Source organism: Coregonus clupeaformis, unplaced genomic scaffold (genome assembly GCF_020615455.1).
Source record: "Coregonus clupeaformis isolate EN_2021a unplaced genomic scaffold, ASM2061545v1 scaf0547, whole genome shotgun sequence".
Taxonomy (NCBI): domain Eukaryota; kingdom Metazoa; phylum Chordata; class Actinopteri; order Salmoniformes; family Salmonidae; genus Coregonus; species Coregonus clupeaformis.
In genome coordinates, this window is record NW_025534002.1 from 97,055 (window position 1) to 124,011 (window position 26,957).

The 26,957-nt window shown below is 44.2% G+C and overlaps 1 protein-coding gene across 2 annotated transcripts in view; it reads right to left on the reverse strand.

The window, feature by feature from the left end:
* pcsk6 (proprotein convertase subtilisin/kexin type 6) overlaps positions 1–26,957 on the reverse strand; it is a 107,344-nt gene that overhangs the window by 25,610 nt on the left and 54,777 nt on the right. Inside the window, exons 12-19 of one of the 2 annotated variants that reach the window (XM_045215898.1) lie at positions 20,229–20,417; positions 16,968–17,104; positions 16,694–16,876; positions 16,383–16,485; positions 14,946–15,142; positions 13,908–13,995; positions 13,695–13,798; positions 9,917–10,046 (exon numbers count right to left, since the gene is read on the reverse strand). In XM_045215898.1, coding sequence (XP_045071833.1) covers positions 9,917–10,046; positions 13,695–13,798; positions 13,908–13,995; positions 14,946–15,142; positions 16,383–16,485; positions 16,694–16,876; positions 16,968–17,104; positions 20,229–20,417 — 1,131 coding nt within the window. Of the gene's footprint in view, positions 1–9,916; positions 10,047–13,356; positions 13,498–13,694; positions 13,799–13,907; positions 13,996–14,945; positions 15,143–16,382; positions 16,486–16,693; positions 16,877–16,967; positions 17,105–20,228; positions 20,418–26,957 lie in introns of those variants that run through there. The other variant, XM_045215899.1, reaches the window with a different exon arrangement.

A 26,957-nucleotide genomic window follows, 5' to 3' on the forward strand; every position in this document is an offset into this window, starting at 1 on the left:
TTTTTTTTCTCGCATATATATATATATATATATATATATATATATATATATATATATATATATATATATATATATATATATATATGCAACAGTTGAAGTCGTAAGTTTACATACACCTTAGCCAAATACATTTAAACTCAGGTTTTTCACAATTCCTGACATTTAATCCTAGTAAAAATTCCCTGTCTTAGGTCAGTTTGGATTACCACTTTATTTTAAGAATGTGAAATGTCAGAATAATAGTAGAGAGAATTATTTATTTCAGCTTTTATTTATTTCATCACATTCCCAGTGGGTCAGAAGTTTACATACACTCAATTAAGATTTGGTAGCATTGCCTTTAACATTGTTTAACTTGGGTCAAACGTTTCGGGTAGTCTTCCACAAGCTTCCCACAATAAGTTGGGTGAATTTTGGCCCATTCCTCCTGACAGAGCTGGTGTAACTGAGTCAGGTTTGTAGGCCTCCTTTCTCGCACACGCTTTTTCAGTTCTGCCCACAACTTTTTTATAGGATTGAGGTCAGGGCTGTCACGTTCGTTTAATGATGGGTCAGACCAAGGCGCAGCGTGATATATGTACATGTTTATTTACTGATAAACACCACGACAAAACAACAAACTAAACAAAACATGAAGTCCAAGGTAGCACACACAACATACCTTACACGGAACAAGATCCCACAACTAGACAGTGCCAATAGGCTGCCTAAGTATGATCCCCAATCAATCAGAGACAACGAGCGACAGCTGCCTCTGATTGGGAACCACACCGGCCAACATAGATCCACACATACTAGCACAACAAGGAATATACACACCCTGACTCAACATATAAGCGTCCCCTGAGTCAGGGCGTGACAGTACCCCCCGCCCCCCAAAGGTGCGGACTCCGACCGCACAACATAAACATAACCGGGTAGGGGCCGGGTGGGCATTCCGCCTTGGAGGCGGATCCGGCTCGGGGCGTGACGACCTCTCACTCTCCGCCTCCCTGTTGCGCCCCTGGTCTGGTCTAGACCTCGGCGCATTGCTTCCCCTCTCCTTCCTCCCACGATACGCCAGGCCCTGTCTGGACCCTGGTGTGGGAGACCCCGAACCTGGAGAGGGGCTGACGTCATGGTCTGGACTGGAGCCACTGACCGGAGCCGGACTAGGCACCGGTGGAGCGGACTGCTTTGGCTCCGGAGTGGAGCCGCTGACCGGAGCTGGATCAGGCACCGGTGGAGCGGACTGCTCTGGCTCCGGAGTGTAGCCGCTGACCGGAGCTGGATCAGGCACCGGTGGAGAGGACTGCTCTGGCGTGGAGCAGCTGACCGGTGCCGGACCAGGCACCGGTGGAACGGACACGGGCCGTGCCGGACTGGACAAACGCACCACTGGTCTGGTGCGAGGAGCAGGCACGGGCCGGACCGGACTAGGAACACGCACCACTGGCTTGGTGCGAGGGGCAGGAACGGGCCGGGCCGGACTGGCGACGCGCACCACTGGCTTGGTGCGAGGAGCAGGAACGGGCCGGGCCGGACTGGCGACGCACAACACTGGCTTGGTGCGAGGAGCAGGAACGGGCCGGACTGGCGACGCGCACGACTGGCTTGGTGCGAGGAGCAGGAACGGGCCGGCCCGGACTGGCGACGCGCACCCCTGGCTTGGTGCGAGGAGCAGGAATGGGCCGGGCCGGACTGGCGACGCGCACCACTGGGTTGGTGCGAGGAGCAGGAACGGGCCGGGCTGGGCTGGCGACGCGCACCACTGGCTTGGTGCGAGGAGCAGGAACACAACTACACAGTGCCAATAGGCTGCCTAAGTATGATCCCCAATTCGGCTTGCAAGCAACCCCCTTTTTCCTCCAAACATAACAATGGTCATTATGGCCAAACAGTTCTATTTTCGTTTCATCAAACCAGAGGACATTTCTCCAAAAAGTACGATCTTTGTCCCCATGTGCAGTTGCAAACCGTAGTCTGGCTTTTTTATGACGGTTTTGGAGCAGTGGCTTCTTCCGTGCTGAGCGGCCTTTCAGGTTATGTCGATATAGGACTAGTTTTACTGTGGATATAGATACTTTTTTATCGGTTTCCTCCAGCATCTTCACAAGGTTCTTTGCTGTTGTTCTGGGATTGATTTGCACTTTTCGCACCAAAGTACGTTCATCTCTAGGAGACAGAACGCGTCTCCTTCCTGAGCAGTATGACGGTTGCATGGTCCCATGGTGTTTATACTTGTGTACTATTGTTTGTACAGATGAACGTGGTACCTTCAGGCATTTGGAAATTGCTCCCAAGGATGAACCAGACTTGTGGAGGTCTACAATTGTTTTTCTGAGGTATTGGCTGATTTCTTTTGATTTTCCCATGATGTCAAGCAAAGAGGCACTGAGTTTGAAGGTAGGCCTTGAAATACATCCACAGGTACACCTCCAATTGACTCAAATTATGTCAAGTAGCCTATCAGAAGCTTCTAAAGCCATGACATCATTTTCTGGAATTTTCCAAGCTGTTTAAAGGCGCAGTCAACTTAGTGTATGTAAACTTCTGACCCACTGGAATTGTGATACAGTGAATTATAAGTGAAATAATCTGTCTGTAAACAATTGTTGGAAAAATTACTTGTGTCAGGCACAAAGTAGATGTCCTACCCGACTTGCCAAAACTATAGTTTGTTAACAAGAAATTTGTGGAGTGGTTGAAAAACGAGTTTTAATGACTCCAACATAAGTGTATGTAAACTTCAGACTTAACTGTATATATATGCGAGAAAAAAAAACATATGGGGGATATATATATACACACACATACACATACATACATACATACATATACAGTGCTATGAAAAAGTATTTGCCCCCTTTCTAATTTTCTCTACTTTTGCATATTTGTGATACTGATAAATTAAGGCAAGTCGTCCAGGTCCTGAGGCAGCAAAGCATCCCCAAACCATCACACCACCACCACCATGCTTGACCTTTGGTATGATGTTCTTACTGTGGAATGCAGAGTTTGGTTTTCGCCAGGCATTACTGGAACCATGTCGTCCAAAAAGTTATACTTTTGAATCATTTGTCCATAGAACGTTCTTCCAAGAGTCTTGATGATCATCCAGGGGCTTTTTGGCAAACTTGAGTCAACATTTTGGACGAGATGGGTCCCATTATGCCTGGCGAAAACCAAACACTGCATTCCACAGTAAGAACATCATACCAAAGGTCAAGCATGGTGGTGGTGGTGTGATGGTTTGGGGATGCTTTGCTGCCTCAGGACCTGGACGACTTGCCTTAATAGAAGGAACCATGAATTCTGCTCTGTATCAGAGAATTCTACAGGAGAATGTCAGACCATCCGTCTGTGAGCTGAAGCTGAAGCACAGCTGGGTCATGCAGCAAGACAATGATCCAAAACACACAATCAAGTCTACATGAAAATTGCTAAAAAGCAACACATTTGAAGTTTTGGAATGGCCTAGTCAAAGTCCAGACCTAATCCCAATTGAGATGTTGTGGCAGGACTTGAAATGAGCAGTTCATGTTTGAAAACCCACACGTCACTGAGTTAAAGCAGCTCTACATGGAAGAGTGGGCAAAAATTCCTCCACAGCGACGTGAGAGACTGATCAACAACTACAGGAAGCATTTGGTTGGAGTCATTGCAGCTAAAGGTGGCACAACCAGCTATTGAGTGTAAGGGGGCAATTACTTTTTCACACAGGGGAATTGGGTGTTGCATAACTTTGTTTATGAAATAAATGAAATAAATATGTAATTGTTGTGTTATTTGTTCAGTTATGTTCCCTTTATCTAATATTAGGTTTTGGTTGAAGATCTGATAACATTCAGTATCACAAATATGCAAAAGTAGAGAAAATTAGAAAGGGGGCAAATACTTTTTCATAGCACTGTATATACACACACACATACATACAGTGGGGAAAAAAAGTATTTAGTCAGCCACCAATTGTGCAAGTTCTCCCACTTAAAAAGATGAGAGAGGCCTGTAATTTTCATCATAGGTACACGTCAACTATGACAGACAAATTGAGAATTATTTTTCCAGAAAATCACATTGTAGGATTTTGTATGAATTTATTTGCAAATTATGGTGGAAAATAAGTATTTGGTCACCTACAAACAAGCAAGATTTCTGGCTCTCACAGACCTGTAACTTCTTCTTTAAGAGGCTCCTCTGTCCTCCACTCGTTACCTGTATTAATGGCACATGTTTGAACTTGTTATCAGTATAAAAGACACCTGTCCACAACCTCAAACAGTCACACTCCAAACTCCACTATGGCCAAGACCAAAGAGCTGTCAAAGGACACCAGAAACAAAATTGTAGACCTGCACCAGGCTGGGAAGACTGAATCTGCAATAGGTAAGCAGCTTGGTTTGAAGAAATCAACTGTGGGAGCAATTATTAGGAAATGGAAGACATACAAGACCACTGATAATCTCCCTCGATCTGGGGCTCCACGCAAGATCTCACCCCGTGGGGTCAAAATGATCACAAGAACGGTGAGCAAAAATCCCAGAACCACACGGGGGGACCTAGTGAATGACCTGCAGAGAGCTGGGACCAAAGTAACAAAGCCTACCATCAGTAACACACTACGCCGCCAGGGACTCAAATCCTGCAGTGCCAGACATGTCCCCCTGCTTAAGCCAGTACATGTCCAGGCCCGTCTGAAGTTTGCTAGAGTGCATTTGGATGATCCAGAAGAGGATTGGGAGAATGTCATATGGTCAGATGAAACCAAAATATAACTTTTTGCTAAAAACTCAACTCGTCGTGTTTGGAGGACAAAGAATGCTGAGTTGCATCCAAAGAACACCATACCTATTGTGAAGCATGGGGGTGGAAACATCATGCTTTGGGGCTGTTTTTCTGCAAAGGGACCAGGACGACTGATCAGTGTAAAGGAAAGAATGAATGGGGCCATGTATCGTGAGATTTTGAGTGAAAACCTCCTTCCATCAGCAAGGGCATTGAAGATGAAACGTGGCTGGGTCTTTCAGCATGACAATGATCCCAAACACACCGCCCGGGCAACGAAGGAGTGGCTTCGTAAGAAGCATTTCAAGGTCCTGGAGTGGCCTAGCCAGTCTCCAGATCTCAACCCCATAGAAAATCTTTGGAGGGAGTTAAAAGTCTGTGTTGCCCAGCGACAGCCCCAAAACATCACTGCTCTAGAGGAGATCTGCATGGAGGAATGGGCCAAAATACCAGCAACAGTGTGTGAAAACCTTGTGAAGACTTACAGAAAACGTTTGACCTGTGTCATTGCCAACAAAGGGTATATAACAAAGTATTGAGAAACTTTTGTTATTGACCAAATACTTATTTTCCACCATAATTTGCAAATAAATTCAAAAACAATCCTACAATGTGATTTTCTGGATTTTTTTTCTCATTTTGTCTGTCATAGTTGACGTGTACCTATGATGAAAATTACAGGCCTCTCTCATCTTTTTAAGTGGGAGAACTTGCACAATTGGTTGCTGACTAAATACTTTTTTCCCCCACTGTATATGCGGTAATGTTGCAATTATTTGGTTGTAATTTTGGGTAGAGCAGACATTTCCATATGTTTTTGTTAGCTGCATGTGCGACATAACTCCACCAGTCCTACCTATGATATCATTTACGAAGATTATACCTTTTTTAAACATTTTTTCAAAAAACAATGTTTTTTTAATCAATTTGTATATTTGAGTTTAACCACAATATTTGTTGCATTATTTGTTCTGTCATTTCTGGAGGATAAATTGAAATTGCAACCAACTTTCTATGACTTGTTTTAGAAATAGTGATATTTGGGAGATTATTTCCTTTTCAAATAACTGAAAGTGAGTGGTTGTAATCTGAATAAAGGGAAAAAGGCCGTTCTTGAACATTGGGTGAGACAATCTTACTAATTTGCTAGAGAACCAGTTAGGATGTAAGTATAACTTTTGTATGACTGAAGCTTTTAGTGATAGGTCTAATGTTTTAATATTTAATAACTTCTGTCCTCCGAATTCATATGCATTATATAAATAGACCTGTTTAATTTTGTCTGGCTTGCCATTCCAAATAAAATGGAATATTTTTTTCTCATATAATTTAAAAAACTGTTCGCTAGGCGTAGGCAAGACCATAAGCAAATAGGTAAACTGGGATAATACTAAAGCTTTAATCAGGGTGATTTTTCCACAAATTGACAGGTATTTACCTTTCCATGGTAGCAAGATCTTATATATTTTTGCTAACTTTCTATTCAAATGTATTGGAGTGAGATCACTTATTTAATTTACTCCGGGATGCTGACCTTCTAGGCAGAGTTGCAAAAAAAAAAGCCATATCTCAGACTGCCCATCTTAATCTTTTATTTTTATTGGCCATTCTGAGATATGAGTTTTTCTTTGCAACTCTGCCTAGAAGGTCAGCATCCCGGAGTCGCCTCTTCACTGTTGATGTTGAGACTGGTGTTTTGCGGGTACTATTTAATGAAGCTGGCAGTTGAGGACCTGTGAGGCATCCGTTTCTCAAACTAGACACTCTAATGTATTTGTCCTCTTGCTCAGTTGTGCACTGCGGCCTCCCACACCTCTTTCTATTCTGGTTAGAGCCAGTTTGCGCTGTTCTGTGAAGGGAGTAGTACACAGCGTTGTACGAGATCTTCAGTTTCTTGGCAATTTCTCGCATGGAATAGCCTTCATTTCTCAGAACAAGAATAGACTGACGAGTTTCAGAAGAAAGTTATTTGTTTCTGGCCATTTTGAGCCTGTAATCGAACCCACAATTGCTGATGCTCTAGATACTCAACTAGTCTCAAGAAGGCCAGTTTTATTGCTTCTTTAAATCAGCACAACAGTATTAAGCTGTGCTAACATAATTGCAAAAGGGTTTTCTAATGATCAATTAACCTTTTAAAATGATAAACTTGGATTAGCAAACACAACGTGCCATTGGAACACAGGACTGATGGTTGCTGATAATGGGCCTCTGTACGCCTATGTAGATATTACATAAAAAAATCAGCCGTATCCAGCTATAATAGGCATTTACAACATTAACAATGTCTACACTGTATTTCTGATCAATTTGATGTTATTTTAATGGACAAAAAAATTGCTTTTCTTTCGAAAACAAGGACATTTCTAAGTGACCCCAAACCTTTGAACGGTAGTGTACTGTATTGTATATATTTGTAAAAAATAGATGTTCCTTTGTTATTTTCCCCTAACCCTACCACCCCTCCCTTAATTGGAGTAAACTAATGGACAACAACACTTAGCCTTCTACTTCCAGCTTATACAGTCATGGTCAAAAGGTTTGAGAATGACACAAATACTAATTTTCACAAAGTCTGCTGCCTCAGTTTTGATGATGGCAATTTGCATATACTCCAGAATGTCATGAAGAGTGATCAGCTGAATTGCAATTAATTGCAAAGTCCCTCTTTGCCATGAAAATGAACTTAATCCCACAAAAAACATTTCCACTGCATTTCAGCCCTACCACAATGTCAGTGATTCTCTCGTTAACACAGGTGAGAGTGTTGACGAGGACCTGGTGTCAAGAAGGGCAGCAAAGAAGCCACTTCTCTCCAGGAAAAACATCAGGGACAGACTGATATTCTGCAAAAGGTACAGGGATTGGACTGTTGAGGACTGGGGTAAAGTCATTTTCTCTGATGAATCCCCTTTCCGATTGTTTGGGGCATCCAGAAAACACCTTGTCCGGAGAAGACAAGGTGAGCGCTACCATCAGTCCTGTGTCATGCCAACAATAAAGCATCCTGAGACCATTCATGTGTGGGGTTGCTTCTCAGCCAAGGGAGTGGGCTTACTCACAATTTTGCCTAAGAACACAGCCATGAATAAAGAATGGTACCAACACAACCTCCGAGAGCAACTTCTCCCAACCATCCAAGAACTGTTTGGTGACGACCGATTCCTTTTCCAGCATGATGGAGCACCTTGCCATAAGGCAAAAGTGATAACTAAGTGGCTCGGGGAACAAAACATCGACATTTTGGGTCCATGGCCAGGAAACTCCCCAGACCTTAATCCCATTGAGAACTTGTTGTCGATCCTCAAGAGGTGGGTGGACAAACAAAAACCCACAAATTATGACAAACTCCAAGCATTGATTATGCAAGAATGGGCTGCCATCAGTCAGGATGTCGCCCAGAAGTTAATTGACAGCATGCCAGGGCGGATTGGAGAGGTCTTGAAAAAGAAGGGTCAACACTGCAAATATTGACTCTTTGCATAAGCTTAATGTAATTGTCAATAAAAGCCTTTGACACTTATGGAATGCTTGTAATTATACTTCAGTATACCATAGTAACATCTGACAAAAATATCTCATAACACTGAAGCAGCGAACTTTGTGAAGACCAATACTTGTGTCATTCTCAAAACTTTTGACCACGACTGTACATACTATATACATTTTACGGACACAGTATATTTTACAATAGTTATCTTGTATTTGTTTTTAGTCCCATCCTTCAGCTCCTCTCAACCCCTGGAACTGTGGTTAGTAGTTAGAGAGGGCATTGTGTGGTGCAGCAGATTGGTTCTCTAAGGGTTGAGAGGACAAAGGATTCCTCTGGCTCTTTTGGGGCTTTGGGCATGGGTTTGTTGTCTAAGGCTAGGCATTTGGAACAAATTATTTGAGAGAGAGAGCGAGAGAGAGAGAGAGAGAGAGCGCGAGAGAGAGAGAGAGAGAGAGATACCAATTAATGGGAGCCAGATGGTCAATGGTACTGACCCTCAGTCAGTCAGTCTCCAACAGAAGAAAGGTGAACGACAGGTGAGAGAGGAGGGATGGAGAGAGGAAGAGAGAGAGAAGGGAGAGAGAAGGGAGAGAGAGGAGAGGGAGAAGGGAGAGAGAAGAGAGAGAGGAGAGGGAGAAGCGAGGGAGAAGGGAGAGAGGAAGAGAGAGGAGAGGGAGAAGGGAGAGAGGAGCATGGGAGAAGGGAGAGAGAAGCAAGGGAGAGAGAAGGGAGAGAGAGGAAAGGGAGACGGGAGAGAGAGGGAGAAGGGAGAGAGAAGGGAGAGAGAGGAGAGGGAGAAGGGAGAGAGGAGAGGGAGAAGGGAGAGAGAAGGGAGAGAGAAGGGAGAGAGAGGAGAGAGAAGGGAGATAGAAGGGAGAGAGAAGGGAGGGAGAGGAGAGGGAGAAGGGAGAAAGAAGGGAGAGAGAAGAGAGAGAGAAGCGAGGGAGAAGGGAGAGAGAGGAGAGGGAGAAGGGCGAGAGAAGCGAGGGAGAAGGGAGAGAGAAGGGAGAGAGAGCAGAGGGAGAAGGGAGAGAGAGCATTTATAACCGACAACCGATTTTCCGGAAAGAAATTAAGCCTAATCTTGGACTCAAAAGCATGCTCAATGAAAATTCTGTCTGGAAAACTGACCCTGAATTTCCTGTTTGGCACTTTTCACCATACAGAGCTAAGCCAAGCCAAGCTGTACTGTAGCCTGGTTACACATCCACCATACTTGGATCCACTGTAACAGTGCTGGACAGGACAATGTGAAAAGAAAAGGAAATATAATCTCGGCCTCTAGCCGGCTCTCTGTCAAACCGTCTTGTTACACAGCGCCTAAAAAAGAGACTTGAATGGAAGCCTATGTCAGGAGCAGGAAAATCTCCCGCTCGATTTTCACCATATAGCATAACGTTCAGAACCTCCGCCCTACAGTTAGGATTTAAAAGGGGTGAGCTTTGAAATCCACAGTGTTTCCAGGCTCTATATGCATTAGCAATTGTCCCGTGTAGCTCAGTTAGTAGAGCATGGCGCTTGCAACGGTAGGGTTAGGGGTTCAATTCCCAAGAGGGACCAGAATGGAAAATGTATAGGCTCAATACTGTACGTTGCTCTGGTTAAGAGTGTCTGCTTTAAATGCAATTAAGCCTGATGATTGGGTTAGGGGTAACTCACTTGTGACACATCCCCTGGTGGTAGCCAGCATCCTCTGTTGAGTAGTATCCTGGGGCACAGGTCTGAACGCATCTCCACTCCTGCTGCAGGTGACCTCTGGCACACTGGATACACTCCTCCTTAGCTGGACCTACAGCAACAGTTCAAAACAAAAAAGGACTGGTCCATCTTTAGCAAAGTTCCGGTGTGTAAGAAATTCCCGGCTGATTTCTGCTTCCTGGTTCAAAGTACTTTAAACGGCTGTCCCCTGGACATGCGGTGGTGCCAGACCAAAAGTCAAACATGAAATGGTCCTCTGTAGCTCAGCTGGTAGAGCACGGCGCTTGTAACGCCAAGGTAGTGGGTTCGATCCCCGGGACCACCCATACACAAAAATGTATGCACGCATGACTGTAAGTCGCTTTGGATAAAAGCGTCTGCTAAATAGCATATTATTATTATTATTATTAAATGCACCGGGGGTCCGACCGCACTCAAAAATTATGATACCTTTCCTAATCCCAATAGCGACATATAAGAAATTGATACAATTTATTTATAAGTGAGGCCAGATACATTTTCCTAAAGGCATGTCTGGCTTGGCTTGTTTTGGGGACGAACAATCCCTTTAATACTCTCTCTCTCATTACAAATCAGTGCCAGGGCCTTGGTCGAGAGGTGAACCACTAATTCAGCTCCTCTACTACAGCAATAAGCGTCTCTCTCTCCTGGGTGTTGACGCTAAGTTCACTTGTTCCACACACACATGTGCACACACACAATCAAATCTAATCGCTCAGCTTTCTCTCCCAACAGCGTGTCTGGCTCTGTCTGTCAATACTGTTGGCTCAATGCAGCGCCAGAGCTTCACCAGCTAAATGTCAACTGCGTCAGACGGCCTAACCCCGGGACACAGCGCTCATAATTAGGGGCCGATTTAATGAATGTAAATCAATGAGCGAATCTACACCCATGTAGATCACAGACGTGAGATGTCAACGCTGTGCCGAAAGGGATGATCACGAAAAGGAGAACTGGCAAGCAACCTTTTAGTTGGCGAATGAAGTTTTCATCCATTGTGAAATGATGGTTTTTCATGTCTTCTGACCATAGCACAGGTTCCAATCCAAGTGCCAGTGCCGTTTAGCAAACTCCAGGCATTTATATTTGTTGGATGACTCGAAAATAGAGCTCTTTGGCCACGCACACAAGTGGCTCCGCCAGAAGGCTGAAACTTGGCCAAATGACAGTGCCTTCAGAAAGTATTAAAACCCCTTGACTTATTCCACATTTTGTTGTGTTATAGCCTGAATTCAAAATTGATTAACAATTATTTTTTCCTCACCCATCAACACACAATACCCCATAATGACAAAGTGAAAACTTGTTTTTATACATTTTTGCAAATTTATTGAAAATTAACTACATAAATATCTAATTTACATAAGTATTCACACCCCTGAGTCAATACTTTGTAGAAGAACCTTTGGCTGCCATTACAGCTTTGAGTCGTCTTGGGTATGTCTGTATCAGCTTTGCACATCTGGATTTGGGGATTTCTCCAATTCTTCCTTTTCTCAAACTCTGTTAAGTTAAATGGAGAGCGACGGTGAAAAGCGATCTTCAAGTCTTTCCACAGATTTTCAATGGGATTCAAGTCTGGGCTTCGGCAGGGCCACTCAATGACCTTCACATTCTTGTTCTGAAGTCTTTCCAGCATTGCTTTGGCTGTATGCTTGGGGTCATTTTCCTGTTGGAATGTAAATCTTCGCCCCAGTCTAAGGTAATTTGCACTCTGAAGCCGGTTCTCATCAAGGATGTGCCACTCTCCCATAAAGCCCAGATTGGTGAAGTGCTGAGACTATTGTCCTTCTGGCAGGTTCTCCCATCTAAGCCAAGGAACTCTATAGTTCTGTCAGAGTGGTCATTGGATTCTTGGTCACCTCCCTGACCAAGGTCCTTCTTGCCCGGTTGCTCAGTTTGGTCGGACGGCCAGCTGTAGGCAGAGTCTAGGTAGTTCCATATTTTTCCTTTTCCCAATGATGGAAACCAGTGTGCTCTTGGAAACTTTCAACACTCTAGAAATGGTTTTATACCCTTCCCCAGATATATGCCTCATCACAATTCTATCTCAGAGATCTACGGACAGTTCCTTGGACTTCATGGTATAGTTTCTGCTATGACATGCACTGTCAACTGTGGGACCTTATATAGACAGGTATGTTACTTTCTAAATCAAATTGGCCAAATGTGGACTCCAATCAAGTTGTAGTGACATCTCAAGGATGATCAAATGAAATGTAATGCACTTGAGCTCAATTTGGAGTGTCTTAGCAAAGGGTTGTGAATGCTTATGTAAATTAGATATTTCTGTATTTCATTTTCAATAAAACGTGTTTTCACGTTGTCATTATGGGGTATTGTGTGTAGATGGGTGAGAAAATTCAGGCTGTAACACAACAAAATGTGGAATAAGTCAAGGGGTATGAATGCTTTCTGAAGGCACGGTATGTGCTAGAACATGGGAGCTGTTCTCAGCAGAACAGGTCAGTATGACAGTATGACACAGCAAGGTCACTCTGACACTATGACCTCCATATATGGGTCATATAGACCGTTGACATTTGATCCTGCCATTCATAAATTGTTCAATGGTAAGAGGACCATTGAGTGATAAAATGCAAACGTTCAAGTGTTTTATTGGCCCTTGAGTGTAATACTCAAAACTGCACTCCAAAAACCTGTCACGGAAACTATAACTGGTGGCTTCTCACACACACACAGACAGAGAACTGGGGTAGTGTCTGGCCCCATGTTTCTCTTGGACATCAGATGCTGTGTGCCCAGCGCTTTGCCTTCTCTGGTCCCAGACACAAGGCCCCTTCCCCCCAGACTCCTGCTAGCTTCATCTGTCCTTCTAGAAACATCCAGTGACTGGGAGGAAATATCTGTCTAGGAATATCTGTCTAGACTTAAATTAGAGCACACACACACACACACACAAGCAACCTGGTTGCTTTTCTCTGCCTGGAGGCTGAAACTTGGCCCCAAGTGGATCTTCCAGCAAGACAATAAAACTCAAGTACACATCAAATTCCACAAAAAAATTGTTAATTAACCACAAAATAAACATTTTACAATGGCCATCTAAGTCTCCGGACTTGAACCCAATTGAAAACCTGTTGTTTGAATTGAAGAGGGCAGTCCATAAGTGCAGACAAAGGATATCAAGGATCTGGAAAGATTATGTATGGAGGAATGGTCTAAGATCCCTCCCAATGTGTTCTCCAATCTCATAAAAACATTTTACAAAAAGGCTCAGTGTCGTTACCCTCGTAAGCAGAGGGTGCCGGAGTATTGCAAACAGGGATGCCAATAATGTTGACCCCTATCTTTTTGAGAATTGTTTCTATTACTTGTTAAACAAAATATATTTTTCTGAGCAATTGTATTAGTATAAAATAATATTGGAGCATACAATATAGCTCAGTATTTGTATTATTTATTTTTTGCTCATTTTTATGAAAGAAGTCATAGATTGCAGAGCTCAGTTGGTAGAGCATGGCCAGGATAGTGGGCTTGATTCCCGGGACCACCAGTACCTGAAATATATGCACGTATGCCTGTAAGTCGCTTTGGATGAAAGCATCTATAATATTATTATAATAAGTACCTAGTAAACCCATTATGGCTTCTTTACTCTTTGGTGACAGGGACACTTTTTGATGACAGGGACACTTTTTGGTGACAGGGACACTATTTGGTGACAGGGACACTTTTTGGTGACAGGGACACTGACCTGTGCAGGTAGAGCAGGAGGTGTGACAGGGACTACACTTCATCTGCTCCAGATGAAAGAAGGTTCCGTTGGCACACTCCGGAACACAGGTCATCCCCGCCAGACTGCAGACACACACGCACGCACACGCACACGCACACACACACACACTTAAGTTCTCTACATTACATTTGTCATCAGTGACATCCCCTAAAGAGATCACAGGTAGTTTACCTGTAGCCTTCGTTACAGGCGGTACACCTGTCTGAGTCCCGCAGACACTTCATACAGTTCTCATGACACCTCAGACACTTCCTCTGAACTGGGGGGAGGGAGGGGCAGGAGAGAGGGGAGATGGGAAGAGAGCGTGAGAAATAAATTTAGTTAGCCATTTTTAACTCAGTACAGTACTCAGAGGACTGCTCATTCAACCACCAAACAACTCTCTCTCTCTCTCTAAAGCAGTGAAGTAACTGGGGCCTGGCGAGTTTGGAGGATTTATAGAGGAAATACAATCCAACAGCATAAAAAGACCTCCGTAAAATGAGCCTGCAACCCACAACCACCACCCACACACACACACACGGGCAGACTGGGATAAAGAAATCGGCCCTGGTATTTCTAACACACCGGCCCACTTATTTCCTTGACCCCACACCATCCCTTCTTTTCAGCCAGGTCCCCATTAATAGCCAGATAGTGATCATTTTGTGCAAAAAAAAACAAGTTAGACAGGCCCACTGGGGCACAGTTTGGCTGCAAAACAGATGAGAGGCACTGTGAGTGCTCTGTACGTCAGAGAGTTTCTCAGGTTATGACAGATGACGTCAATGCGCGCTCGCCTGTGTGTGTGTGTGTGTGTGTGTGTGTGTGTGTGTGTGCGCGTGTGTGTTATTCACAGATCAACACATGAACCCACTCCACCATACTCAGTTAATCCCTGGCATCCAGAAGAACAGACGGCGTGGGAGTTGAACTTTGACCTGTTGTGTGGTCACAAAAAATCCTCATCACATCAACCCTTTTGAGCTGCAAATTCCCCTTATTCCCTTCTATAGAAAATATCTTCACACACTCAATCTAACTGTTACCATGTTACAAAGCAGATTCTATGTTAATACAATGGTATTACTACAGTTATTACTGTGTAGTTAAATAGGCATGAGGGCAACTTAAGGTAAAGTAGTACACTAATAGCTGAGCTAGCTAGGGTAAACTGATCCTAGATCTGTGGTTAGGAACAACTTTTTCAACCTACTCCACTCAACTTACTGTCGTCAGCGAAGTACCCGGCAGGGCAGGTCTCAGAGCAGGTAGCGTTGAGGGGGTTGAAGTAGAGCCCCCTGCGACAGGAGCGACACTCGGTGGGGGTGCGACCCACACACCTCTCACAGCCCTTGTGACAGCGTCGACACCTCCTGGCCTCTGAGTCATCGTAGAAGCCCAGCGGACAGTGGCTCACACACGTCCTGTCATGGATTGACTGATTGATGAGTTATAGTTACAGTACAATGAGTTGATAATACAGTAAAACACACATTAGCCGATTTGTAGAGACTCGCTATACTGTATTTCACAAGTCCTGGGATGGATGAATGGATGGATGAATGGATGGATGAACGGATGGATGAACGGATGGATGAATGGATGGATGGATAAATGGATGGATGAACGGATGGATTTATTCATTCAAAAGGACCTATTCCCCATATACTCGATCTGTTCATTATTTGAAATGTAACCTCTCTACAAGTTGGCAATTGTTTATTTTACTATTTTATCTAATCAATTAAATTGATTAATGAATTTCACAAACATCAGATCAAGTAAATGGGGAAAAGTCCCTTTGAATAAATTAGTTAGAAAGACATTACTACAACATCATAAAAAGAGGGCAAGTAGATTTGATGTCCCGTTCATTATTCCTATATTAGATTCATTATTCCTCTCCTGTAATCATGTATTAGAAGTATTATGGTAGTACTGTTTTATGGTACAAAAATGACCTGAGATTTGCTAGGAAATAAAGAGGTATCAAATGGTACTTTCTGGCATTTAATTCGAAGAATGTCACATAATTGGTAACTACCTGGTACCAAATGGTGCCAATGTGTTCTTTGGTTGGAGTCTCAAATAAACAAATAAGTATTCATAGGTTATTATTGTGTAATTACAATTTTACCATATCATTTCTAAGTCAATACCAGGTCATTTCTAAGTCAATACCAGGTCATTTCTAAGTCAATACCAGGTCATTTCTAAGTCAATACCAGATCATTTCTGTACCGTAAAATAAAGAGCTACCGAAGTAATACAGGTTTTCTGAATGAGAATAAATAATGGACACTCCTCAAAATGCTCCCACTCCTCAACATGCTCTTGTGCCTTCCTATCTTGATGTTGCCCAGAAACAGAACAATAAGGATTCACTGAGTTTGAATCAGATATGGTCACAGCACAGATAAAAGAGGAAACCAAGATCGGTCACAAATCTGAAGCATCCGGTGGGGCTTCCAATCACCACCAAACATGGTGATGAGAGGAACTCCAGTGCCAGACAGAGAGAGAAGATGGAGTGAGATGAAACTGGGCGAACATTCCGCACATTTTCTCATACTGTATATGAAACCTTCAGCGGTTCCTATTGTAAAAGGCCCATCTGTCCCATCTTGGGTTAGTTAAAAGTATCTTTGGTCCCAGTCTGTTTACCTGCCTGTCTTGAGGCTGCCCAGGCTGTAGTGGATACAGTTCAGACAGTGGTCAGGATCTGGCCCATCACAGCCCTGGTCCCCACACTCACTGTGACATGGCCCTGAGAGGGGTTACAGAGAATACATACACAATCACACACACGCACAAACGCAAGCACACACACGCACAAACGAAAGCATGCACACAAACACACACACAAACACACACACACACACACACACAGAGGTTAGACGGAGGTTGAGGTGTGTTGTCGGACTACGGTGTTGTAACAGTTCAGGGCAAACAGTTTATGGCAGAGCCTCTCCTACCGCTGTACTCCTCCTCTTCCTCCTCCTGGTGCTTGACGACCTCCGGGGCCGGTTCGGGCCCTTTGGGGTCCTGGCTGGGTGTTGGGATCTCCAGCATCCTGGAGCGAGAGTGCTGGGTCCCGTGAGACTGGTACGGGTGCCCCGAGGTGCCATAAAGGACCAGCGTCCACTCTTTTAGTTTACCTAAAACAAGGAGAAGAAATCTCCATAAAAACACAGTATGAAGAGATCTCTCTGTGTTTATGTGTGTGTGTGTGTGTGTGTTTGTTCTTACCCAGCACCTCTGGGTTGCGTAGCGATGAGGGAGAGTCTATGATCTCCAGGATCCACTGGCCCTCTGCCCTCTCCCCCCAGCAGTGAACAGTCATGAACTCCCAGTTCCTAAAACCTTCATTAGAGTTATCAAACAACCTGGAGAGAGAGAGACAGTGGGGGGAGAGAGAGAGTGGCGGGGAGAGAGAGAGAGAGAGAGAGTGGGGGTTGAGAAAGTAAGTCACTTCTAAACTTCTAAGGCAATTAAATCATGTTCCGCAGCGCAAACAGACAAATCTTAATCTTTCTCAGCCCCCCTGATGAAAAATCTTTAATTATTCAAAGAGGCTAATAAAAGAGAAATGTAAGCATTGGCTGCTTTAAAGCTAGCCACGTCAGCTCCATCCCTCAGCTGTTTCCCCAAAAAAGTGGTGGGGTGTCGGCTTTGTTGCTGTTTGAAATCCAGATTGACCCTTTACAGGAGAGGAACAGAGAAAGGACAAATTGGAAAGGACATCAGTGTCCTGGGGTTGGTCTAGCAGTTAGCACTGTCAAGCACTGACATCACACCTTCCCGGAGATCTAAAGCTAACTTTCGCTCACAGAGTGACGGTCAAGTCTCTTGCTCTGTTGGCTAGGACGGTTGAAAATTATGAATATTCAAAATAAAGGGAGAAAAAAAGGACATCCAACCTTTTGAATATCTGTCAGCCAGCCTGTATAATTATATTGATGAAACAAATGGGAATCTGAACAGCAGCCAAGCCAGCAGGTTTCTGCATCTATACATGAGAAAGAGCCCTCACATCAGCACCGGAGCCAACTGTCAGAGGAGGGTGTTACATATTCCAACAACTACCTGCTGAACAGGTGTACTAGAATGGATTTAAGGGCTGTCTGTCTGTCTGTGTTGGTGCCACATGCTGCGTAGAGGTAGTTCACGTCCAAGGGGCTAACTTCTCTCTTCAGCGGTGTGTGTGTGTGTGTTCTCTTTGAACTAGCTTGCAGTTTGAATAAAGCTACAAAATCTCTCTCTCTGTCTCTCTCTCTCCCTCCCTCACCCCTTCTCTCTTCCCCTCTCTCTTTCTTCCCCTCTCACTCGCTGTCAGGGGACATAATCAGCAACAGCAATACCTCCCTTTACACACTGCACCAATCTGGCAACGCACAGTTCATACCCAATCTGGCAACCAGCCCAAGCTGCAAATTAACTCTGTTTACTTCGAGTCCAAAATGACTCCTCACTGCGCTACTGCTAGCTAGCTATGTACATTACAATATATTACATTACACCAGGCAATCTACAATCATTTTACTTTAGGAGATGAGTCGGGAGAAGGGGATTGAACCATTCCCATTCCGGGCCATTGGGAGAAAATGAAAGCGTAAATCTGTCAGGTCCCGCCGGTGGTAAAGGGTTTTAATGGATGGGTTCTGTGAGGTCCTCCTGACCACTGCTTTACCCCTCACACTCTAACTCAAGCCAAATGTCTTGGCTGGCAATCTGGCAACCTCGGAGACATAACGAAGGAGAGGATGCTTTATTAGTATCCGCCCGATGGAAACAGGGAGAGAGAGAGAGAGAGAGAGAGAGAGAGAGAGAGAGAGAGAGAGAGAGAGAGAGAGAGAGAGCTGAAACATGGGCTCGCCAAACATAGGTGACATCATCTGCCCGCTTAAGAGCACTTGAAGTGAGAAAAATATTGCCCAATACAATCGTAACCTTTTATAAAAACAGGACAGCACTCAATCCAAGATTAGTTTGGGAAAACCAACTCATATATCATGTTATACCCATATGGGGATCTAGGGAGGCGAAAAGGGGATGCTGTTCAATCACAAACATTATCTATATGTCTCCAGATTTACACAAAACAACCATTCATATGTAACAAACCTTCCCTAAGACTTGTTTTGATCTCCCCCGAGGGGGTTAACCCTATTATGATTATTTACTGAACCTTTACTTAGCCAGTGAGTCATGCTGAGATCACGGTCTCTTTTGCAGATGAGCCCTACATGAATACATCAATACACAGCAATTACACCATACATATGTACAGTATATACACATGAATAACTCAGCACACGAAAAGCTAAACACAATCACATGAAACAAACACATTCTTCAATAAAAAGGCCCTCTAACGGCCACCTGAATTGCCCTAGAGGCACCAACTTTTGGAGAGCATTCCATAAATTGGAGCAGAGGTTAGCAAGTTTGCCTACGGGCTGGGAGACCTGGGTTTGAGACCCGCAAGGGACGTTGCAGTTTGCCACAATACAGTATATCATGTCAGTAAAACTTCTGCATATCAGGGGTGTATTCACAGGGGGGGGACTTAACTAAACTTATCCAATAAGAAAGATTGGTTTTTCGATGCAAACGTTTTCCTGTTTGCACTAATGAATACACCCCTGCACACCAGCCTTGAATGAACAAAGCCCCTGAGTGTTTGATCACTAGAGGCTCAGCACTGCTTTAGAATGGAAACTCATCTTGAAAGTAAAAGCCACTTGCGGAAAGTAATGGTCAAAGTGTACCAAGCCAACGTCAGAACAACAAGGAATGAATAGAGGGAAACAAAGGGACTAGCTGAGCATGTGGCTGCAGGGGGGGGGGTGTGTGTGTGTGTGCACGCGTGTGTGTGTGCGTGTGTGTGTTTGCGTGTGTTTGCGTGTGTGTGGCTGCAGGGAAAAAGTGAGCCGTTTTGAAGTTGACTAACATCATTATGGCGCTCTGTGGAAAATAAAAGGAGACTTTGTGATTTCCCCAGACATAAAACTGAAAGGTCTATCTATTCTCCACTCCAAAATACACTCTGTTGTTCTACTATTCATGAAGAGATGAGAAGAAGAATCATTCAGTCCCCATATGGGTGTGTGTGTGTGTGTAACGGTCCAAACAGCACTGGGAGGATACCAAACGAAGAGGATCAGGGGCCTGAGAGAGAGGGGAGAGATGGGAGAACAAACCCAGACAACTTTAGTGAGGGATGGGGAAGCTGCTTGACTCTGACAGGGATTTCAGCTACGAGATCAGTGTGTCCAGCCTGCCTGCCTGCCAGGCCACAGGGTGTGTGTGTGTGTGTGTGTGTGAGTGAGGGTGTGTTGCAGATGTGATTTGGAATCACGCTGTCGTGAAGAAGTAGCCCTGCCTACGACTGTAAGCCCAATGTCAATCTCACATCAGGAAGGAATTTCCTCTTGGTCTAATGGTAAAGACGCTGGTTTCTAGAGCGGTAGGCCGAGGTTTGTGTGTGTGTCCGTGTGTATCTCTCACCTCTTGGCCAGTAGCTGTGAGCGTGTTCCTGAGGGTGATATGAGGTTGATCTCCAGATCTCCTCGTCGTGGATGGACAGTCAGTACTCTGACCACCACATGTTCCACGTAGCTGACATGCTGCTCCGCCTGCTCGGCACACCCTGTGCTAGTGATGGTGCTGTTCAGGCTCTGGTCTGCACGGATGTACCTGGCAGGAAGGGAAACAAGGACAACTAGTTAGTATGTGTGGGCTGGGTGGTCGAGCAGTAAGTGCTGCTGCCCCTTGCACACAAATATAGAGGTGTGACATTGGTTCAAATGTGACCTACTGCCCTGTGACACGTTGTCCTTTTATCTTTCCTTGACACGTTATTTTTCCTATTTGTCAACATGTCACTATCTGTTCAATAAAACCAGAAAATACGGAGCAAAAATAGCTGGTATGTAATGTAATGCACATAATATGCAAAGGGTGATGGGACAAAACAAATCTTGAAATCAAAGGTTATTTTATTTGTCACGTGTCGAATACCACGGGTGTAGACTTAACTGTGAAATGATTGCTTACGAGCCCTTTCCAACGATTTAGAGTTTAAAAAAGAATCATGAAAAGAAAAAGTGGAATAAGATATACAAGAATGGAGCTATATACAGGGAGTACCAGTACTAGATCAATGTGGAGCTACAGTGAGGGAAAAAAGTATTTCATCCCCTGCTGATTTTGTACGTTTGCCCACTGACAAAGAAATGATCAGTCTATAATTTTAATGGTAGGTTTATTTCAACAGTGAGAGACAGAATAACAACAAAAAAATCCAGAAAAACGCATGTCAAAAATGTTATAAATTGATTTCCATTTTAATGAGGCAAATAAGTATTTGACCCCTCTGCAAAACATGACTTAGTACTTGGTGGCAAACCCTTGTTGGCAATCACAGAGGTCAGACATTTCTTGTAGTTGGCCACCAAGTTTGCACACATCTCAGGAGGGATTTTGTCCCCCTCCAATTTGCAGATCTTCTCCAAGTCATTAAGGTTTCGAGGCTGACGTTTGGCAACTCGAACCTTCAGCTCCCTCCACAGATTTTCTATGGGATTAAGGTCTGGAGACTGGCTAGGCCACTCCAGGACCTTAATGTGCTTCTTCTTGAGCCACTCCTTTGTTGCCTTGGCCGTGTGTTTTAGGTCATTGTCATGCTGGAATACCCATCCACGACCCATTTTCAATGCCCTGGCTGAGGGAAGGATGTTCTCACCCAAGATTTGACGGTACATGGCCCCGTCCATCGTCCCTTTGATGTGGTGAAGTTGTCCTGTCCCCTTAGCAGAAAAACACCCCCAAAGCATAATGTTTCCACCTCCATGTTTGACGGTGGGGATGGTGTTCTTGGGGTCATAGGCAGCATTCCTCCTCCTCCAAACACGGCGAGTTGAGTTGATGCCAAAGAGCTCCATTTTGGTCTCATCTGACCACAACACTTTCACCCGTTCTCCTCTGAATCATTCAGATGTTCATTGGCAAACTTCAGACGGGCCTGTATATGTGCTTTCTTGAGCAGGGGGACCTTGCGGGCGCTGCAGGATTTCAGTCCTTCACGGCGTAGTGCGTTACCATTTGTTTTCTTGGTGACTATGGTCCCAGCTGCCTTGAGATCATTGACAAGATCCTCCCGTGTAGTTCTGGGCTGATTCCTCACCGTTCTCATGATCATTGCAACTCCACCAGGTGAGATCTTGCATGGAGCACCAGGCCGAGGGAGATTGACAGTTCTTTTGTGTTTCTTCCATTTGCGAATAATCGCACCAATTGTTGTCACCTTCTCACCAAGCTGCTTGGCGATGGTCTTGTAGCCCACTCCAGCCTTGTGTAGGTCTACAATCTTGTCCCTGACATCCTTGGGGAGCTCTTTGGTATTGGCCATGGTGGAGAGTTTGGAATCTGATTGATTGATTGCTTCTGTGGACAGGTGTCTTTTATACAGGTAACAAGCTGATATTAGGAGCACTCCCTTTAAGAGTGTGCTCCTAATCTCAGCTCGTTACCTGTATAAAAGACACCTGGGAGCCAGAAATCTTTCTGATTGAGAGGGGGTCAAATACTTATTTCCCTCATTAAAATGCAAATCAATTTATAACATTTTTGACATGCGTTTTTCTGGATTTTGTTGTTGTTATTCTGTCTCTCACTGTTGAAATAAACCTACCATTAAAATTATAGGCTGATCATTTCTTTGTCAGTGGGCAAACGTACAAAATCAGCAGGGGATCAAATCTTTTTTCCCTCAATGTATATACAGGGAGTACTAGTACCAGATCAATATAGAGCTATATACAGGGATATGAGGTATTTGAGGTAGATATGTACATGAAGGCAGGGTAAAGTGACAATGCATCAAGATAGATAATAATAAGACTAAAATAAAGAACAGAGTAGCAGCAGCAAATGATGAGTGTAAAAGTGTTTGTGTATGTGCGTGTGTGTGTGTGTGTGTGTGTGTATGTAGTTTCTGTGAATTTGTGTGGGTTTTGTGTAAAAGTGTCTGGGATGATGTTGTGTCAGTGTGTCTATAGTGTGTATACTATATATAGTATTGTGAGTGTGCATAGAGACAGTGCAAGATGGGGTCAGACTTGTTCCTCTGGTAGTGCTTGCCATGCGGAAACAGAGAGAACAGTCTAAGGCTTGGGTGGCTGGAGACAAAAGTGGTTATATGTAAGCATTTCACTGTAAGGTCTGCATTTCACCTGTTGTATTCAGCGCATGTGACAAATAACATTTTATTTTATAAAAAAAAATATTTGATCTGAGCTTCAGTTTTTGACAGTGTGCAGCTATATCCTTTACAGTATCCTGTTTTTGAAACCTAACCACCTGTGATTGACATTCTTTTTAAAATAAGGACTATGAAAGAGTGCAGACAGACCATTGTTTCCATTACATCTATAGGCACAACATCATCATCCCATATGATATACAGTACATACAGCACTGTAACGGAAAACTGTCATTTATACGGTAATTTGAGGCATTATCAACAGTAAAACAATGTTGAAATGTTTTACTGCAGCATACTGTAAATCAGGGTTTCCCAAAGTTGGTCTTGTTTTTCAAATGATACTGTAATTCCACCCCACAGAATACAGTACCGTACCGTATATTTTGAGCACCAAAAACCTTTTGTCCACTAGTGGGTGGTATTGATGTTTCTGGGACATTAACATATTGTGAGTAAAAAAAACTTACCGGAGAAGATGGCTGCCGTTTTACAGCCCTCTAACCAATTGTACCATTATGTGTGTTTTTTCGCGTTATTTGTAATTTATTTCTGTACATAATGTTTCTGCCATCGTCTCTTATAACCAAAAAGAGCTTCTGGATATCAGGACAGCGATTACTCACCTCGTATTGGACGAAGGATATCCTACAGACACCCGACAAGGCCCAAATCCCCGTCATTCGCAGGAGAAAGAGACAGAGATATTGTGGACGTAGGTCGGGGTGCCTTGTAAGGATCCGACGGCGAGCGAGTAAACTGCCTCTTCCATCAAATCCTATTAGCCAATGTTCAATCATTTGAAAATAAATTAGATGACCTAATATTACGGTTATCCTACCAATGGGACATTAAAAACGGTAATATCTTATGTTTCACCGAGTCGTGGCTGAATGACGACATAATAATAATATTATGCCATTTAGCAGACGCTTTTATCCAAAGCGACTTACAGTCATGTGTGCATACATTTTTGTATGGGTGGTCCTGGGGATCGAACCCACTACCCTGGCATTACAAGCGCCGTGCTCTACCAATTGAGCTACAGAGGACCACGGACAACATACAGCTGACGGGATATACGCCACATCGGCAGGATAGAACGGCTGACTCCGATAAGACAAGGGGTGGCGGTCTGTGTATATTTGTAAACAACAGCTGGTGCACAAAATCAAATACTAAGGAAGTCTCAAGGTTTTGCTCGCCTGAGGTAGAGTATCTTATGATAAGCTGTAGACCACACTATTTACCAAGAGTGTTTTCATCTATATTTTTCATAGCTGTCTATTTACCACCATAAACCAATGCTGGCATTAAGATTGCACTCAATGAGCTGTATAAGGCCATAACTAAACAGGAAAACGCTCATCCAGAGGCAGCGCTCCTAGTGGTGGGGACTTTAATGCAGGGAAAAATCCGTTCTACCTCATTTCTACCAGCATGTTAAATGTGCAACCAGAGGAAAATAAACTCTAGACCACCTTTACTCCACACACAGAGACGCATACAAAGCTCTCCCTCGCCCTCCATTTGGCAAATCTGACCATAACTCTATCCTCCTGATTCCTGCTTATAAGCAAAAACTAAAGCAGGAAGCACCATTGACTCGGTTAATAAAAAAGTGGTCAGTTGACGCAGATGCTAAGCTACAGGACTGTTTTGCTAGCACAGATTGGAACATGTTCCAGGATTCTTCAGATAGCATTGAGGAGTACACCACATCAGTCACTGGCTTCATCAATAAGTGCATCGATGACTTCGTCCCCACAGTGACCGTACATACATAACCCAACCAGAAGCCATGGATTACAGGCAACATCCGCACTGAGCTAAAGGGTAGAGCTGCCGCTTTCAAGGAGCGGAACTCTAACCCGGACACTTATAAGAAATCCCGATATGCCCTCCGACGAACCATCAAACAGGCAAAGAGTCAAGTCCGTAGCCGAGGTGAGTAAGAATTTTAAACAGGTCAACATTCACAAGGCCGCAGGGCCAGACGGATTACCAGGATGTGTACTCCAAGCATGTGCTGACCAACTGACATTTTCATGTCCCTGACTGAGTCTGTAATAACAACACGTTTCAAGCAGACCACCATAGTCCCCATGCCCAAGGACACTAAGATAACCTGCCTAAATGACTACCGACCCATAGCACTGATGTCTGTAGCCATGAAGTGCTTTGAAAGGCTGGTCATGGCTCACATCAACACCATAATCCCAGAAACCCTAGACCCACTCCAATTTGCATACCGCCCCAACAGATCCACAGATGATGCAATCTCTACTGCGCTCCACACTGCCCTTTCCCACCTGGACAAGAGGAACACCTACGTGAGAATGCTGTTCATTGACTACAGCTCAGCGTTCAACACCATAGTGCCCTCAAAGCTCATCACTAAGCTAAGGATCCTGGGACTAAACACCTCCCTCTGCAACTGGATCCTGGACTTCCTGACGGGCCGCCCCCAGGTGGTAAGGGTAGGTAACAACACATCTACCACGCTGATCCTCAACACGGGGGCCCCTCAGGGGTGCGTGCACAGTCCCCTCCTGTACTCCCTGTTCACCCATGACTGCATGGCCAGGCACGATTCCAACACCATCATTAAGTTTGCCGACGACACAACAGTGGTAGGCCTGATCACCGACAACGATGAGACAGCCTATAGGGAGGAGGTCAGAGACCTGGCCGTGTGGTGCCAGGATAACAACATCTCCCTCAACGTGACCAAGACAAAGGAGAGGATTGTGGACTACAGGGAAAAAAAGATGACTGAGCACGCCCCAATCTCATCGACGGGGCTGTAGTGGAACAGGTTGAGAGCTTGAAGTTCCTTGGTGTCCACATCACCAATTAATTAACTATCATGGTCCAAACACACCAAGACAGTCGTGAAGAGGGCACGACAAAGCCTATTCCCCCTCAGGAGACTGAAAATATTTGGCATGGGTCCTCAGATCCTCAAAAAGTTCTACAGCTGCACCATCGAGAGCATCCTGACTGGTTGCATCACCGCCTGGTATGGCAACTGCTCGGCCTCCGACCGCAAGGCACTACAGAGGGTAGTGCGTACGGACCAGTACATCACTGGGGCCAAGCTTCCTGCCATCCAGGACCTCTATACCAGGCGGTGTCAGAGGAAGGCCCTCAAAATGGTCAAAGACTCCAGCCACCCTATTCATAGACTGTTCTCTCTGCTACCGCACGGCAAGCGGTACCGGAGCGCCAAGTCTAGGTCCAAAAGGCTTCTCAACAGTTTCTAGCCCCAAGCCATAAGACTCCTGAACAGCTAATCATGGCTACCTGGACTATTTGCACTCCCCCCCACCCCATCTTTTTATGCTGCTGCTACTCTGTTAATTATTTATGCATAGTCACTTTAACTCTACCCACATGTACATATTACCTTAACTACCTCAACTAGCTGGTACCCCCGCACATTGACTCTGCACCGGTACCCCCCTGTATATAGCCTCCCTACTGTTATTTTATTTTACTTCTGCTCTTTAAACCTTAAATGGTTGAGCATTTTGCCATGTCCTTTTGGTTTGTTTTGCCCTGTAGTCGCTGCCAGTTTGGAAGCCTTTGTTAAGGCCTCTAGAAGTGCAAGTGATATAAAACACCAAATATTCATTGATACTGTATGCTGTAATGTGGAAACACTTAGCAGCCAAACTGCTTGCACCAATCCCATGTAATTCCTGTAAAATATTGTGAAATATGAACCCCTCCCCTCATTAAATGTCATTAATTCATGTATTCATTCATTATTTTCGATTACACTAGTATTTACTTTTTTACAGCATAATACAGTCAATTTTATTGTATTGTACTGTGTGTCATTACACAGTACTTGCTTTGAAACCATATTCATATTACAGCAGGTGTACTGTAATATGAAATACATAATTCTACTGGCCACTGAGCTGCCTGTAAGCTACTGTCAAATTCATGTTAACCCCTTTACAGTG